This window comes from Mytilus trossulus, chromosome 3 (assembly GCF_036588685.1).
Source record: "Mytilus trossulus isolate FHL-02 chromosome 3, PNRI_Mtr1.1.1.hap1, whole genome shotgun sequence".
In the NCBI taxonomy this organism is placed as follows: Eukaryota; Metazoa; Mollusca; class Bivalvia; order Mytilida; family Mytilidae; genus Mytilus; species Mytilus trossulus.
This window is the reverse complement of record NC_086375.1, coordinates 21,671,288-21,687,828: the sequence shown is the minus strand read 5'-3', so window position 1 is coordinate 21,687,828 and position 16,541 is coordinate 21,671,288. Positions and strand designations below refer to the sequence as shown.

At 32.2% G+C, this 16,541-nt stretch overlaps 1 protein-coding gene across 1 annotated transcript; it reads left to right on the top strand.

Moving 5' to 3' along the window:
- The first annotated feature begins 543 nt into the window (after window positions 1-543).
- Window positions 544-12,634, top strand: LOC134710398 (serine/threonine-protein phosphatase PP1-beta catalytic subunit). Its single transcript, XM_063570753.1, has 8 exons — window positions 544-779; window positions 2,446-2,577; window positions 3,348-3,578; window positions 4,083-4,187; window positions 6,326-6,397; window positions 6,869-7,020; window positions 7,417-7,551; window positions 10,295-12,634. The coding sequence occupies exons 1-8, from the start codon at window positions 728-730 to the stop codon at window positions 10,397-10,399; spliced, it is 984 nt and encodes a 327-aa protein (XP_063426823.1). The 5' UTR covers window positions 544-727; the 3' UTR covers window positions 10,400-12,634.
- Window positions 12,635-16,541: the final 3,907 nt, after the last annotated feature.

The window sequence follows — 16,541 nt, the reverse complement described above, 5'->3', positions numbered from 1 at the left end:
CGAAATTCCGAGGTACCGAAATTCGAAAAAAGAATTCCCGGATCCCGAAAGGGTCAATCCCGTATATGAGGGTTTGGATGGGGTTAAATGATTAAAGAATAATGCCCTTAAAAATTGAAGATTAGAGAATAAGGGTCCAAAAATAGAAGATTAGAGAATAAATGGGTTAATTTTTGGAAAATTAGAGAAAAAAGGGGATATTTTTTTTAAAGATTAGAGAAAAAAGGGGTAAATATTAAACGTTTACAGAATAACAGACACCCCCCATCCAGACCCTCGTATATGTCTATGTTAATACTAGTACTTTTTTTTCATTTAAATAATAGGAGCTAAACCAAATTCTTTAAAAAAAATATATGTAAAACAAAGAAAATAGAAAGAAAAACTAAAGCAAAGAAATTTTAATGTTTTTGAATACCTGTGGAAAGCAAATTTGTATAATACTGATTTTGAAATTCGCGCCTTTTGTATATCGTATCCCTCACATAAAAATATCTGATACAGTGACATCTAGGAAAGGAATGTGGTTACCAAATTAAGGGCGTTAATTCCATCGAAAACAGTCCACAATGCCGTTTAACCGCTTTTTGTAACTGATTATCAATGAAAAATAGATATAAAATAAATATTATTTCGAGTTTAATAAAGATCTGCACTATCCGTTGTGGGAAGTTCTTTTATTTTGCAAGGTGCTTGTCTACAACTATTTGTGACGTCATAAGACAATATGGCGGAAACAGAATTGAATGTTGACAGTCTGATCTCTCGACTGTTAGAGGGTAAACTTAGAGTGTTAATGTATTTGAAACACTTTTTAGAAATCAGAGAATCTCTAAAACGAATGAAAAAAGTTATTATTAAAGATGTATGAGAAGAATGGTCAAATAGAAAACTGGTTTGAAAACTTATGAGCTCCCGTCTTCCGTCAGTTTCATAAGTTTGACAGTTGCAATCAACTTACATCCTAACCATTTTATTGTTTAAAAGAACGATAACCTTCTGAAGATATGCTACGACCTAGGTGTAACACACACGCAAATTAGTCCCTGACCACTGTGTCCCTGACACGAGGTTTAAATCAGAAGTTCTCAAAAGGGAGGGACTATAAATTATATGATTTACTGCTGTACTGTAAAAATAACCCCATTTGAAAATTGTACTTTGCCTATATATGCTAAGTATCACACATATTAAGTAACAGAAGGATAAATAGGTTCTTGTAATAAGCCTTTTTACATATTGGTACCATAAAATACAGATGCTCACTGCTACAATGTTCTATGTGAAATTGTTTGTTCATGGGCTGCCGCCCTCCACTTTTGTTTGTGCAATGCTCTGTTCGTGCCACTCACCACGTATGATAGTCACCTATTCCAAAATTTACTGACATCACTTGTTCAAGTGAAGAAAAAATTTCAGTTCTAGTGTTTTCAAAATAGAGATAGAATCATCAGAGTAAAAACAGCAATGCCAGTCTAAAGCATGAAAACATTTAAAACTTTGATTTCTTATCATGGAACTTGTTGACAGTATCTCATTAAGATAGTTAGTCCAAATACTGATTATATTAGCATATTTGGTTATTGTATACTATCCGATGTTTATTTAACCTCTGTCTGATCAGTTAGGAACGAAACTGTATCCAACTTTGAGAAAAACCTTTGATAACGGAATGTAGGTATGCCAAGAGACATTTTGGTTTAAATTTTAGAACTTAAAAAGTCATTTGTTCAAGTGACTTTTAATTAATTTTTAGAAATGACTTCCCTGTCAAAAAGTCTTATTTTTGTTTATATAGATTAAACCGTTGGTTTTCCCGTTTGAATGGTTTTACACTAGTAATTTTGGGGCCCTTTATAGCTTGTTGTTCGTTGTGAGCCAAGGCTCCGTGTTGAAGGCCGTACTTTAACCTATAATGGTTTAATTTTTAAATTGTTATTTGGATGGAGAGTTGTCTCATTGGCACTCACACCACATCTTCCTATATCTATTAGATAAAAACAACACTATAAATTTCATGCATCCCAAGCCCTTTTATAGATTAACCTTCATTAGGAATATGTAAAGCCAAATATTCAACAGCCAAAGATTTATAGATACTAAAACATAATAGCCATACAAATGTACATGTATATCATGTATATTGAAAACATGATAGTTACATACATGATATAAGGTCAGGGAAACTACATGTATTTGAGGTTTAAATTTTTTTTTAAATACCAGTTTTCTGACCAGTTTAGATTTTAAAGTTCTTTTAATAGATGATATTCATTCTCTGACATATACAAGGTCAAGGGGTTAATTTAGAATTGGAGGTTTTTGATTTTTCATGTTACAGCTTATACGTAACTATACTGTCATGACTTTCAGTGTCAAGTGATCTGTTACATCATACACATATCTACAAATTGTCAATTTGTTATTTTGTTATTTTTTTTTTAGTCCGAGGATGTCGACCAGGAAAGACAGTACATATGACAGAGGCTGAAGTTAGAGGACTTTGCCTGAAATCAAGAGAAATATTTCTTAGCCAGCCCATACTACTGGAACTTGAAGCACCTCTTAAAATATGTGGTAAGTCAAATAAAGATAATTAAGTATAATTCTGAATGCTCTTTTTTCTAACTGTTTAGAAGCAATCCCATTAGTTCATTAATAAGTAAAATTATAAATGTGTTTTTATTTTAAAAAAACCCATTGAAATATGATGTGCCATTCTTTATGTTCATGGTCCATCTATTTCAAACTATGTATCACAGCTTACTTTGTCCCTGCCTTTCCCAATCACTGCCCCATTTACATATGTAGGTACACAGATGTAAAGTAAGTCTTGTGTTCCTCATCTGGCTTGAAAGTTGGCACATTGTGTGTCATTGTTATATATAGTGGAGAATTAGGAGGTGTGCACTTCACATTGTATGCCATTGTGCTGGTTAATTTGAAGGTGTGCAGACTTGCAAAGTATCGGTAGTGATATTTAGTCTTGTCAAATATATATGTATGCAATAATAACTTTAAAACATTTTAAAACCAAGCCTCTACAGAAATAATAGCTTATTCCATTTTATTTTCACCAAATTAGAATTCAATTGTCTTTCAGGAGGCTTTTTGGTTTACAGACTAACCTGAAAACTGGACAGAAGTGCTTATTTTTCTCACAAAGAACCTGATCAGAATCTTTTTACTATGTAACCGAGCACTTTAAATCAGTTTATATTGTGAGGCCTGTTTATGCAGTCAAATAATATTATAAAATTTGTGAGGCTTGTGTTAACTTATTGTTTAACTTTCCAATGTATGCACACTATGTTTTTCAATCATTTGATACATTCTGTATTTTGTAGGAGATATCCACGGACAGTATACAGATTTATTACGGTTGTTTGAATATGGAGGATTTCCACCAGAATCAAATTACCTGTTTCTAGGAGACTACGTAGACAGGGGCAAACAGTCACTGGAAACTATTTGTTTACTTCTTGCTTATAAAATCAAATACCCAGAGAACTTTTTTCTATTACGGGGAAACCATGAATGTGCTAGTATAAACAGAATATATGGCTTTTACGATGAATGTAAGATTTGGTTGTGTTTTATTTCCGGAAAGTTTAAATTTTTTTTTTAGCTCTAACATACTACTTCTTTTTTAATGCATGAGTAGGGTTGATTGGATAAGTCTCAAATATCTATTTTACTGGCTCTGCTGGCAAACTACATTTGTTACTGTCAGATTGACAATTGACTGCAACAACTCTTCAACTACATTACTGTTATTCATGTTAAAACTGACAGCAGATGACTTTGATATGGATTGATCATATGAACAACAGATTGGCAATCATAATTACATGATCTGGAATGATATGACTGAAAATTAATTTAAAAATGAAATGAACCCTAATTCTTGATAATGTCATCATAATACACATATTATTTTTAATTTTTTACATCTCATTGATATTACATTTGATATTTCACCTATTTTTTAAATACACATCAGTGATAAGAGTATGGTTTATAAAGAAATAAGAAGAAAATTACAAATTACTCATTTTATTTATGGCCTTGTATGATTGTAGGTAAAAGAAGATTCACAGTAAAGTTATGGAAAACCTTTACAGATTGTTTTAATTGCTTACCTATTGCAGCTATTATAGATGAAAAAATATTTTGTTGTCATGGAGGTAGGTGAAGATTGATTATATGGTTAAAACAAATATACAGACGGTTTAAGAATGAATTGAAGGGCTTATTTAGGAGACACACTCAATTTGAGTTTTATTTAATTCCAATCTAATTAAGATACAGATCTTGTGTCTAACAGCTATAAGGATCTAACAACACTCTGGTCTAAATCTTTCAGGATTTTTTGTTTTGAACACAACTTAAACCTTTAAACGCTATACACGGCATATGCCGCGATGACATAAGCTGTTCGCCACTGCTATTCACGGCATATGCCACAATGAAAACGGATTTTTCATCAGGACTCTTAAACCATTCGGTTTTCATTCGGATTCTCTCTAATTTTTCCTAATTTGAATCTAGGAGATACAAGGTCTCATTTGCACTTGAAATCCTGGCAATTTTTATAGTAAATTCATGCAGTAGAAGGAAAATAAAAACAAATATTTTGACAATTGCAAATGGGGGAAATCGGAAATGAAGCTGTAAATATGGAAAAATTTTAGTATTTCCATGGCAAAACTAACAACAAGGATTAGTTAAAAGGTTTCTTGTAATCTCAATGTATTTGTTACATTTAATTCGTGTGGGAAATATGATTTTGATCGATCATTAGGAGATGTAGAAAAAGGGGGGAAAACGGAGAATAACTGATTTTTTTTTAGGACTGAGCTATTTATTTGTGCCACGATTACATAATACGTTGTGTATGGTGCAATATGCTATGGAATCGGGCAGCTGGTGACTTATTCAATATATGGCAGATAAAACAACAAAATAAATGAAGTCTAAAAGTAATTTTTATTCAAAATTCAACACAAATGTAACAAATTACACCTTTTACCTGTTAATTACCTGAAAATGCAGGTAACCTGATACAAATTTCACTAAAATAATTGCCTAACATTACAGTTCATGTTCTCCTGAACATTTTTCATCCAATAACTTTCTCTGTATCTCTTATAATAAAAAAGATGCAGCAGTCTGAAAAGGAAAATACTGTTCTAATGAATGAACACAAAAAAAAAATGCAGCGTTGAAAGGGTTAAAACATTTAAAGGCTGACATTTCATTAGTTGATGTAAAAATTACCAGTGCAGAAAGTAGAACAGTGTGTTGTCAGATATACTTACTTACTGCCCATTGCGCCTATTAACATGTGGGGCGTTGTCAGATATATCCTTGTGTAAAGTAAAGGACACAAGATCTGTATTTTCAATCTGATTGATGTAATTCTGTATTATTCATAAAGCTGTAATTTAAGTGCCTCACTAACCCTACTATGGTCAGTTATGGAACAAACTAAAGCAGAAATGACTATTTATTTTTAATTTTTGAAAACTGCTAAGATTCAATATTTGAACTGATAGAGAAATTTGAGTTTTCCGATTTATAGCACACACCATAGCTAAGGTGGCATCAAGTTTTACCCTTGTAAGAACGCACATCTCAAAGTTGGTTTCCTTTCTCTAACTTTAGTTTGCCTCAACTTAATGTTTAGAAACTGACACACAATGCAAAGATGGTTTGGTCCTGTTCAATGATATGCATTTATACTAGACCAAATTTTTATTTTTTTATTATGCCCCATTTATGGGCATTATGTTTTCTGGTCTGTGCGTCCCCCTTCAGGTTAAAGTTTTTGGTTGAGGTAGGTTTTTGATGAAGTTGAAGTCCAATCAACTTGAAACTTAGTACACATGTTCCCTATGATATGATCTTTCTAATTTTATTGCCAAATTAGAGATTTTCCCCCATTTTTACCGTCAACTGAACATAGAAAATGATAGTGCGGATGGGGCATCCTTGTACTGCGGACACATCCTAGATTATTTTGTCAAAACCATATCTGTAAAATGTCCTGTAAAAAAGAATTGGCCCAGTTAAAATGAAAGGTTAAATGGACCAAAGTCCAGTTGATTTCTCAAAGCCTTTAATAGTAACCACAGTTATTTGGGATTTTTATAAACCAAAATTGAATTGTGTATTGCATGAGATGCAAAATCTTTTGAAACATTGTGCATCACATGGGTTTGAAAATATTACCATTAATTTTTGTAGTGCAACCTTAAAACTATTTTTTTTATGATAAAAGTAGTGAATTTTTGTGACATTTAAGATGTGTTGTACTTTTTAGGACTTTCACCTGATCTACAGTCAATGGAACAAATCAGACGAATAATGAGACCAACAGACGTACCAGATACAGGTAGAGAAATACACAAACATTTTATTTGTCTATTTAACAAATCTACTGACATACATTTCTAAATGCTGATATTCAAGCCATATAAAACAGTGTTATAAATGAAGGCTTTCAGAAAATGTGAACATTGGCTTTATAGGTTTGACGACACAGATTGACTGGTCCATCATTAAGATGATACAAAAGGGAGATTAATTAGATTAAAAGAAAATTAGGGTAATTCCAGAAACATATAGAACATTTTTTTCTAAAAATGATAATTGAACAATTAAGAACCTCAAAACATGCTTTTTGTGTCAATGTTTCTATGGCTTTAAATAGAAAATTTTGAAATTGAAACTTCAATGTTTTATATGTGTCTAATTCTGCAAAGGTCCCTTATCATATACAAAATATGGACTGAATGATAGTCATTTGATAGATATGAGTAATATATAGGTAACTAAAAAAGAAACTTTATGTTGTCTTTAACAGGTTTATTGTGTGATTTATTGTGGTCAGACCCAGATAAAGATGTTGCGGGATGGGGAGAGAATGATAGAGGTGTGTCATTCACATTTGGTGGTGATGTTGTCAGTAAATTCCTCAACAGACATGACTTAGATCTTATTTGCAGAGCACATCAGGTAAGTTATTTATTGAGATAACATTCCAAGAACGTAGTTTCCTGTGAAGAAAAAAAATGCAATCCTTTTGGGATTATGTAGCTAAAGTAAGTCAGCTATAAAAGGCCCTGAAAAGACAAATGTAAAACAATTGACAAATGAGAACTAAAGACCTGATTAATGTTCCAAAAAATAATAAAAAAAACAAATATGATATACTGCACCAAACGACAACCACTGAATTACAGGCTCTTGACTTAAACAGACACAAACATAATGTGACTGAGTTAAACATGTTTGCTGATGCCTTAAGACACATATTTTCCATAAGGTCGTATATCCATTGTCTTTGACCAGCGACTAATTATTCATCTTACATAGCAATCTGAAAAGAAGAAATATTATTTTGTATTTTAGGTTGTTGAAGATGGTTATGAGTTTTTTGCCAAGAGACAGTTAGTAACATTATTCTCAGCACCTAATTACTGTGGAGAGTTTGATAATGCAGGAGGAATGATGTCTGTAGATGAAACATTGATGTGCTCATTTCAGGTAATGTTCAAGATAAATAGGTTCTTAGAAGTTCTTGGTTTTTCTTGAGAGGGGGGACTATTTTTTTAACAGAAGTGATGATGCAACTGATATCAAAATTTCCTGATTGTATTGCCTCTCATTTGTGTACTCTTACAGCATGTATAAGGGTCTTGTAAAAGGGGCCTATGGCAAAGATATTGAATGACCAAAAAATGTAAAATGATTTCGCATATGTTTTGTCTGCAAAGTCATTAAAACATCTGGTTTGCTTTTCTTAGTACTAGTGTGTAGTACATTGACAGCTATAACAACTAGATAAGTTACCATACAACACTTGTAATTGAAAATATCTCAAACAGTTTAATAGCATACATAGAGTATATCTGGTTTGATGTGATTATCTTCATTCTGTTAGAAGTTTTCCTTGCACAGATCCAGGGTTTTAGCTAGGATTTTGAGGGCTTTAGTCACTATTGCGCGTGATAAAAATCAGCCTTAATTTTTTATAAAGCAAGGGATCTAGGATGTTTATCAAACTAGCTATACATATATGTCCAAGTCCTTCAAGGACTAGTCTAGGATCTTTGAAGACTTTAGGATTGCTAATGTAGGCAGTTATTGACAATATTGAATGAATTGACTGATGTGATGCTAAGATATGAAGATAAGAACAGGGATCTGGTAATATGGTCAAAACATCACTTCAGTTATTTTCAGGGCACACCCCTTATCAACAAAAGTTGGGTGCCTCTATTTTTTAACCACTGCACAAATGAACTTGTAACGACTTTTTCACTTCACAATCATGTATATCCTTGAAAATACGTTTTAATATCTATTTGGAATCAATTTCTTTAATATTGGATAGAAGGATCTGCATCCGTACTTAATGTGACGATTCTAATGACTGTAGACTGTAGATCATGTTTACTTTCGATTTTTAAACGAAAGAAATGAAAACGGGAAGTGACAATTGAATTATAATTTCAGAATAAAACCGGATTCATCTACGATCTTTTACGCATGCGCAATACATAGAACAGGAAGCACCTGTTTGCAAGTGAAAATATTTACGTTTTGAATAAAGTTCATTCTTTTTTCATTTTGTTAATCGAAGTTGTCGAAAGTTTTTGATGAATATTTATATAAAGTATGACGAAAATATGTTGAAATGACGAAACTACGACAAGCAAACTGCAAATTATGATCGTAAGGGAAATATTGAAATTAAAATAAAGTTGAAATGTCCGGGAAGTTTATCAATTTTGTTCAAATGACGAAAATACGACTGAACTGTGAGAAATGATTAAAATGAAATGCTGACTGACTGATTTAACCTAAATAGATTATTATGATGGTCATTTATGAGGTTTTATAATGATAATTAAGGGATTAGCGACCCATCTGATTGGCGATAGGCGGATTACTTGCTAGATTACTTGTCATCACAACTTTTAACACCTTTGGTAAACGTTAATTACCTGAGGGTCATAAACTTGTCAGAAACATAAAGACAGGTAGAATTCAAGTAATTTGATTTGTAAATATTTTTACACTTTCCAAATTTAAGTGACGAAATTGATATGAAATATTTTCGTCATTTCGAAAACCTTTTCGTAAAATACGAAAGTGACGAGCGCTAGCTAAATCACTGACAGATCTTTTTCAATGACTTATACGAAAACCTTGAAGAGACTTGCCTGGTAAAAATAATCGCAAAACAGTTATGCTTTGTATACAAAATATTCTGAACTTTGTCTTTTTATCATGTTGAAGACAGTGCACTTTTACAAAGCTGTTAATTATTTGAAAATGCAAGTCTTTGACTGAATTTTGCTGATGCATCAGAAAAAATAGCTTACTTGAAAAAAAACATTTCTGAAGGCTTCCCTGAATTTTGTTGCTGTTCTTTGGATGATTTTATTTTGTTCAAAACATATCACAAAAAGTTATAGTTTTATTTATCATATGTTTTATAGTAGTAAAAACAGTAGTTTTGAATATTTGATTAAAAGCCTGCTGTGTAATGCATATTGCGCAACTTTGATGTGCACCATTCATCATCCCCTTAATCACACCCCTAACCTTTATTCACTCCTCTGCTGTTTTTTTTTTTTTTTTATACATCAAGTCAGTTTTTATTTATGTAAGCTTAAGAAATGTTTTCCTTCAAAATAGGTCCAAAATTAATGGTCATTTGGGTGTGACACAATTTACGTCTTTGTTTTGCATGTGACATCATGAACGTTAAGTTTTCATATTTTTTGCCACACTAAATGCAACTATAAAAATACAATACACACAAAAAAATACAATAAACAAAATATTTTTTAAACAACAGCACGTAAATTGTAAGGTAACCCAAGTGCTTCGGATAAGTACTTAAGCTTCTTTTAAGGCTTTTAAAACAAGACAAAAGTAGAACTGAAGGTAACCCAGTGCTATGGTTTAAAAAACTGTTCATATAATACTGACAATACTCTCCTGAAATATATGATAAAGCGAATAAAACATGGCAAAATTCATGTCACATGCCATATCACCCAAGACCAATATCATTCCTCGGGTCTAAAGACCCTTGGGCTGATATTGGTGTCTCCGGATGATATGACATATGTTATGGATTTTGCCATGTATTATTCTCTATTTATTGATATTCTTGAATCACAAATATTGAGATGTTATAATTGTTTTATTCATTGCTATAAGAATTGTTTTCTTTATATGTGTTTCTATGATGAGGCTGATGTTTTCATTTCAGATCTTGAAACCCTCTGAAAAGAAGGCAAAATATCAATACGGAGGATTAAATTCGGGTAGACCAGTAACGCCGCCAAGAGGGCCTCAAGCTCAGAAGAAGAAATAACATTAACATTGACTTACGAGAAGATTGCAGCTTGCTTATGACAGAGACATGTATTAACATATCAAAGTAAACAGCTTGTTAACCATACTAAGTTGGGCAGATATAGGAAATCCAACCATTTATTGTCTATGCATCCCTTTACTAAACAATTAATGTTAAGTTAATGCTTAATTTCTTTGTATAGGACAAATTAGTACCTAAAAAAAATCAAGCTTTCATTTGGGCATTTCATTTTTATGTATCAGGGTTTTCTTCAAAGGTTTCTATCTGTCTGATTCAGTGAAGTTCCTGAAATAATCTTTTTAATTAGGATGATTATATATAAACAAATATTTTTCAAATGATCTGAATTGTAATAGAAATTATGTTTGTTTTTTTATATAGTTGTTAGTGATGATCTTATACTTTTCCTGAATAAACCATACAGCAGGTTGAGAATAGCTCATCTGACATTGGTTTTTCAGCCAAAGGACTCATTCACATGTGTTTGGTGTTAGGTCTGACAGTTCAGACCTTGGTGCACATAGTTTTAAGTAAACCATTGACAAACTTTAATTCAATGTTTGAAAAATTCGGTTTACATGTTGAACTTATCCATTTATGTTTACAATAACATTTTATGTTTTGTCATTTAATTTCATTTATACCCTAGAGTTTGGTTTTGCATGTTTAATGACTTTCCCACTTAAGGCAGTGATAAAATGATACATGAAATGAGTCAGTATTGCAGGCAGAGGTAAATAGAGGGGAGTTGAATTTTGCACCCTTGTGCCCATTTGATAAATAAGCAAACTATGAACTTTTTTTTCGTCATCACAGCCATTAACTTAGGTTCTTAAGACACACACTTCATCATCAAATATGACACATGTTACCTGTATATAATCACCTACAATTAAGTCATTACTTGCTCAGGTGAAATTAAGAAACCTCTGTAAGACCAGTTTCCAGAAGTGACAACCTTCTATAAGGTCACAATATTGATATCATATCATTTTCTAGCACATGATGATTAAATAATAACACTTATAGTGATATAACATAAATGTTGAATAAATCCCAGTTTTTCTTGTGAACCCTTTGAGTGCCCTTTTAAAATATACACCTGTATTTTCAAGTCCTGGCTGGTATGCTATTAAGTTGTATCTGATCTAAGAATATTTTATAGATAAAAACTAAAAGATGAACATTGTTTTTTTGTGAACACTATTTTAACTTTAAGAATTTTTTTGCTAGTTGGATTTTTATAGGATATATAATTTTTGTAAGCCCAATGAGTGTTCAGGAGTGTGACTTTTGTTTGATTTTCATTTCATTCATTTCATTTTTGTACATTTGCAATTTTGAGAAGGATGATCACAATTTAAAATTGCTAAAAACAAACAATCCCAAAATAATTGTGTTACTGATATTATTGATTTCATATTTTGTTTATCGCATGGTATCATTTAATTTGTACAGTTTGTAGTTTTTTTATGTTATAACCAGAAGTACCCCTGGTTCAATTACATAATCATAATTTGTTTTTTGGGGGGAATGTTGTGTGATAAAGCTCATCGGAATGTAGGAATACAAATTTGATGATAAAGGATTTTATTTGTGAGTCACTACTTAGATAGTTAAAAAAAATATTCTAATTCTTTTGTTTATTCTTTTAACAAATAGTTTTGGGGTTATTTTGTAATAAATGAAAAAAAACTGTTAATGTGTTCTAAAACATGAGTTTTAGTTATTTACAGACACATAAAAGATTTGTTTTTCAATACATTCATTTCACAAATATGTATATGCTACATTATTCATTGACCTTTGTATGATAATTTTATGAAGGCTAAGTTCATTCTCGTTGTAAATACAACATATATATGTACAAATTTATTGTCCATAAATTTAAACATAACATATTTCAAAATGATGTTTACAACAGTGTGCTGTGGTTCACTTTAACCTCTATGTAAAAATTATTTGTAAAATGTATAAAACCACAAATTATTCAAGAAACCATTTTTAACCTATACCAAGTACATAAGGGATGCTATAAAAGCAATTACAAGATTACTAAGAAAGTAAATGAAGAGGCTGTATAGAAGACAGGGCAATACTTCTAACCCACTTATCTATGCATACATTTATGTCTATTGTTACTGTTGTCCTCATATGTTTTTGTTTGTTAAGTAAATTATTTATACCTACGCTATATGACATTTAAATAAAAATAATAATGTACAGTTGAAATATGCTTTATTATTTGATTATGATAAATTACTTAAATCCACATTCAGCCCTGGAACAATACTTTGAAGCATTGTTGTGCTCTGCCTTAGATATAAGTGAGCATCATGATTTCCTGTTTGTGAGTTTGAAACATGTCCTTAATTAGAATTTTTATGCTTCACTGGGGAGCATTATGTTTTTTAGTCCTTGCATTCATTCTTTCAGTCCATCTGTCCTCCTTCAGGTCAAAGATTATGTTCAAAATAGTTTTTGGTTGAGATCCAATCTTATTGAAACTTAGTACACATATTCCCTTTATTATAATCTTTCAAATATTAATGCAGAAGAGATTTGACCCCGATTTCATGGTCCATTGATCATAAAAATGATAGTGTGTGTGGGGCATCTGTTTTCTATGGACACTTTCTTGTTATCAAGATTCTGTAGTTCAATGATCAGGTTAAAGTTTCTGTGAAAATGGTGCACATGTTCACATGATAGGAACTGGAGTAAATGCCAAATAACAGTTTAGTCACGATTATGAGCTTATAATAATAGAGGGAACACAAATGAACATTGTGTGGGAACAGTTTTCAAGGATGTATAAAATCAAAAGTAGGCATGAGTGGAAGACTACTAATATCCTATATTACATAAGATTTTTACTTCAGAATAAATGTTTTCATAGAATAGTCAAATGAAGTTAGATTCAAAAATATAAAAGAACCATCAAAGGAACAAAATTGATTATTGCTTAAACTTACAGTAAATTTTGGTATAAAAGGTGACTGATATCAGAATAAAAAAAACCTATGTTCATTTTAAATGAATTAAAGGAATTTCAGCAGAAAAAAAGTTATTTAATTTTTGCCAAGTCTGTGACTTCTGTGATCTCACATAGTGTGTTGATCTGGCAGCCTTAGCTTTAAAGTTAAGAAGGCAGAAAGCTTCATACTTTGTATATAGATGCGTTATGTTACAAAGTTTCTGTCACATGTACATTGTCAATGACATATCAGTTACTGACATGCCAGCTCCAGACCTCAATTAAACTGATTGAAAGATTATGTATTCATCATATGAAAATCAAGAACAATCCCTCCCCTTACCATCATAAAATATATGAGAAGAATATAAAAGAGGGACAAAAGATACTAAAGGGACAGTCAAACTCATCAATCTAAAACAAACTGACAACGTCATGGCTAAAAATGAAAACAAAACCAGACAAACAATAGTACACATGACACAACATAGAAAACAAAAATAATAAACAACACGAACACCACCGAAAACTAGGGGTGATCTCAGGTGCCCCCGAAGGGTAAGCAGATCCTGCTCCACATGTGGCACCTGTCGTGTTGCTTATGTGATATCAAATCCGGTAGGTCACATTCATGAAAGGAAAGGGGATTGTAGTTACGACGTAAGGAACATATCCGATATCATTTGTGAAACAGTTATTCCATAACGGTCAACCAACTCGTGATGGCGTAAAATTTACGAAGGGATGATTTCAACTGCACCATTTGAAAGTCTTGGTTTAATAGCTTCCTTGTGAGCAGCAACCTTCTATCAAGAAAATCATGATAGGAAATGCAAGCATGGGACTATCGTACCAATTGGGAGATATATACCCCGTATGCAGGTGCTGCTGGAATGTCGCTACTTAAAAATGAAAAGTTCACAATTGGAAAGCTGAAATCATCTCTTTTGTCCTAAAGTTTTGTATTCGACCGACCCTGATTGTCAATTTCTAGATGTTAGTCAAGATATGAAGCCGACTTAACTGTATCTGTAGTATCCTTTATCTCAAGTTCAATGGGATAGATGTGTTCCACATAGTCCCCAAATTTTAAATTATTTAGTGAAAGAACATCATCTTTAAAGCGGAAAGTAGAGTTAAAAGTATATTGCTAAATAATATCATGCCTAGATCGATTGTGAGGTGTACATGTCTGTCTGGCATGGTTCAACTGACCTAGGTCTCATTTTCATGGTGCATTGTTCAATGTTTAGTTTTTTTTGGTTAGGTGAAACTATAAGCAATAGTTCAATTATATTTGGTGTATTGCATGATTATAAGATATACACGTATTTCTTGATTGGTTTATCTGATCTTGGCCTCATTTTCTAGGATCATGTTAAGTTTATGTGATACTGGTAGTAAAGCTTAATATCTAGGACCATCAACATAAAATGAATGGTTGGTAAAGAAAGAGAAACATTTCAGCGTATGATCACTTGTTTGTTTACTGTACAAAAGAGAGGTGAAAGATACCAGAGGGACAGTCAAACTCATAAATCTAAAACAAACTGACAATGCCATGACTAAAAATGAAAAAGACAAACAGATAAACAATAGTACACATGACACAACATAGAAACCCAAAGAAAACAACACGAACCCCACCAAAAACTAGGGGTGATCTCAGGTGCTCCGGAAGGGTAAGCAGATCCTGCTCCACATGTGGCACCCATCGTGTTGCTTATGTTTTAACAAATTCAGTAAAACGTATAATTTGGTAGGTCACATTCATGAAAGGGAAGGGGATTGTAGTTACGACGTCAGGAACATATTCGATATCATTTGTAAAACGGTTATTCCATAACGGTCAACCATATCGTGATGGCGTCCGTAAAATTTACAAAGGGATGATTTCAACTTCACTACTTGGAACTTTTGGTTTAATAGCTTCCTTGTGAGCAGCAACCCTCTATCAAGAAAATCTTGATAGTAAATGCAAGCACGTGAATATCGTATCAATTGGGAGATATATTCCCCGTATGCAGGTGCTACTTAGAAATGGAAAGTTAAAAATGGAAAGTTCAAAATTGAAAAACGGAAATCATCTCTTTTGTTTTTAAATAACCCTCATTGTCAATTTCTAGATGTAAGTCAAGATATGAGGCTGAATTAACTATATCTATTGTATCCTTTATCTCTAGTTCGATTGGATAGATGCGTTCAACAGTCACCAAATGTTGAATTATTTAGTGAAAGAACGTCATCTATATAGGGATATTCAAACGTATAAGTCGTAACAAGCCAGTGCCATGGCAAAAAACCTAAAGAGCAATAGCCTCCGATGCCTGATGAGTGTATGGAGATTTTTCACATGTGGCATCCGTTGTGTTGTTCATGTTAGTACAAACATGGTGATATATAATTTCATAAGACGTTTCAAGAAAGAGGACTGGATTGTGGTTACTACAATTGCAACATCACTGTCGTCATCTGAAACATTTTCAATAATTAATTAAATTGATGGTGTCCATAAAATTTCAACTACAACACTTGAAACTCCTAGTTAAATACATTCCTTCTAAGCAGCAACCCATTATCAAGGAAGTAATAAAGGGAAATCAAAGCCCTGAATATCGTATTATTCGAAATAGCGGAACGTGAAGATAAAGCTGGACTCTTTTTATTCTTCCTCAAAAGCTCCTGTATAAAGCCAGCCACTTATAAATAAAGGAACAAGTCGACAAGAAAAGGAGCACATTTGGTTCCCATGGAAAATGCGGATTGTCTTATTGAAAACACGGCCATCAAACGTAACAAATATGTTGTCAGTCAAGAAATCAAGCATCTTTATAATGTAAGTTTCAAGGAATTTTTGTTTCAATTAGAGTAAGTTTTTACAAAGTACGATTTATTCCTCGCTAAAAGTTATATAACTTCTTATCAGGACCCGTTCAGAAAGAACACACAATACAGTAATACATGTTTTGAACAATATAGTCCCTTTAGATAGCTGTATTTTTTTCAATTTGTAAAATACTTAGGTAATTTTGTTATCAAATGAAAGCATAAGGAATTGGTATCTCTGTAGAGTATGATGTTAAAAATAAAACGTAAATGCATCCCACTGACTTGTTGGTTAGTCTCAATATAAAAAAAGATGTGGTATGAATGCCAACGAGA

Excerpts from the sequence above, each read along its gene's own strand:
- LOC134710398 (XM_063570753.1), top strand. The coding sequence starts at position 728 with ATGGCGGAAACAGAATTGAATGTTGACAGTCTGATCTCTCGACTGTTA. Across the intron at positions 780-2,445 it reads GATCTCTCGACTGTTAGAGG|TCCGAGGATGTCGACCAGGA; the intron begins GTAAACTTAGAG and ends TTTTTTTTTTAG. Across the intron at positions 2,578-3,347 it reads AGCACCTCTTAAAATATGTG|GAGATATCCACGGACAGTAT; the intron begins GTAAGTCAAATA and ends TGTATTTTGTAG.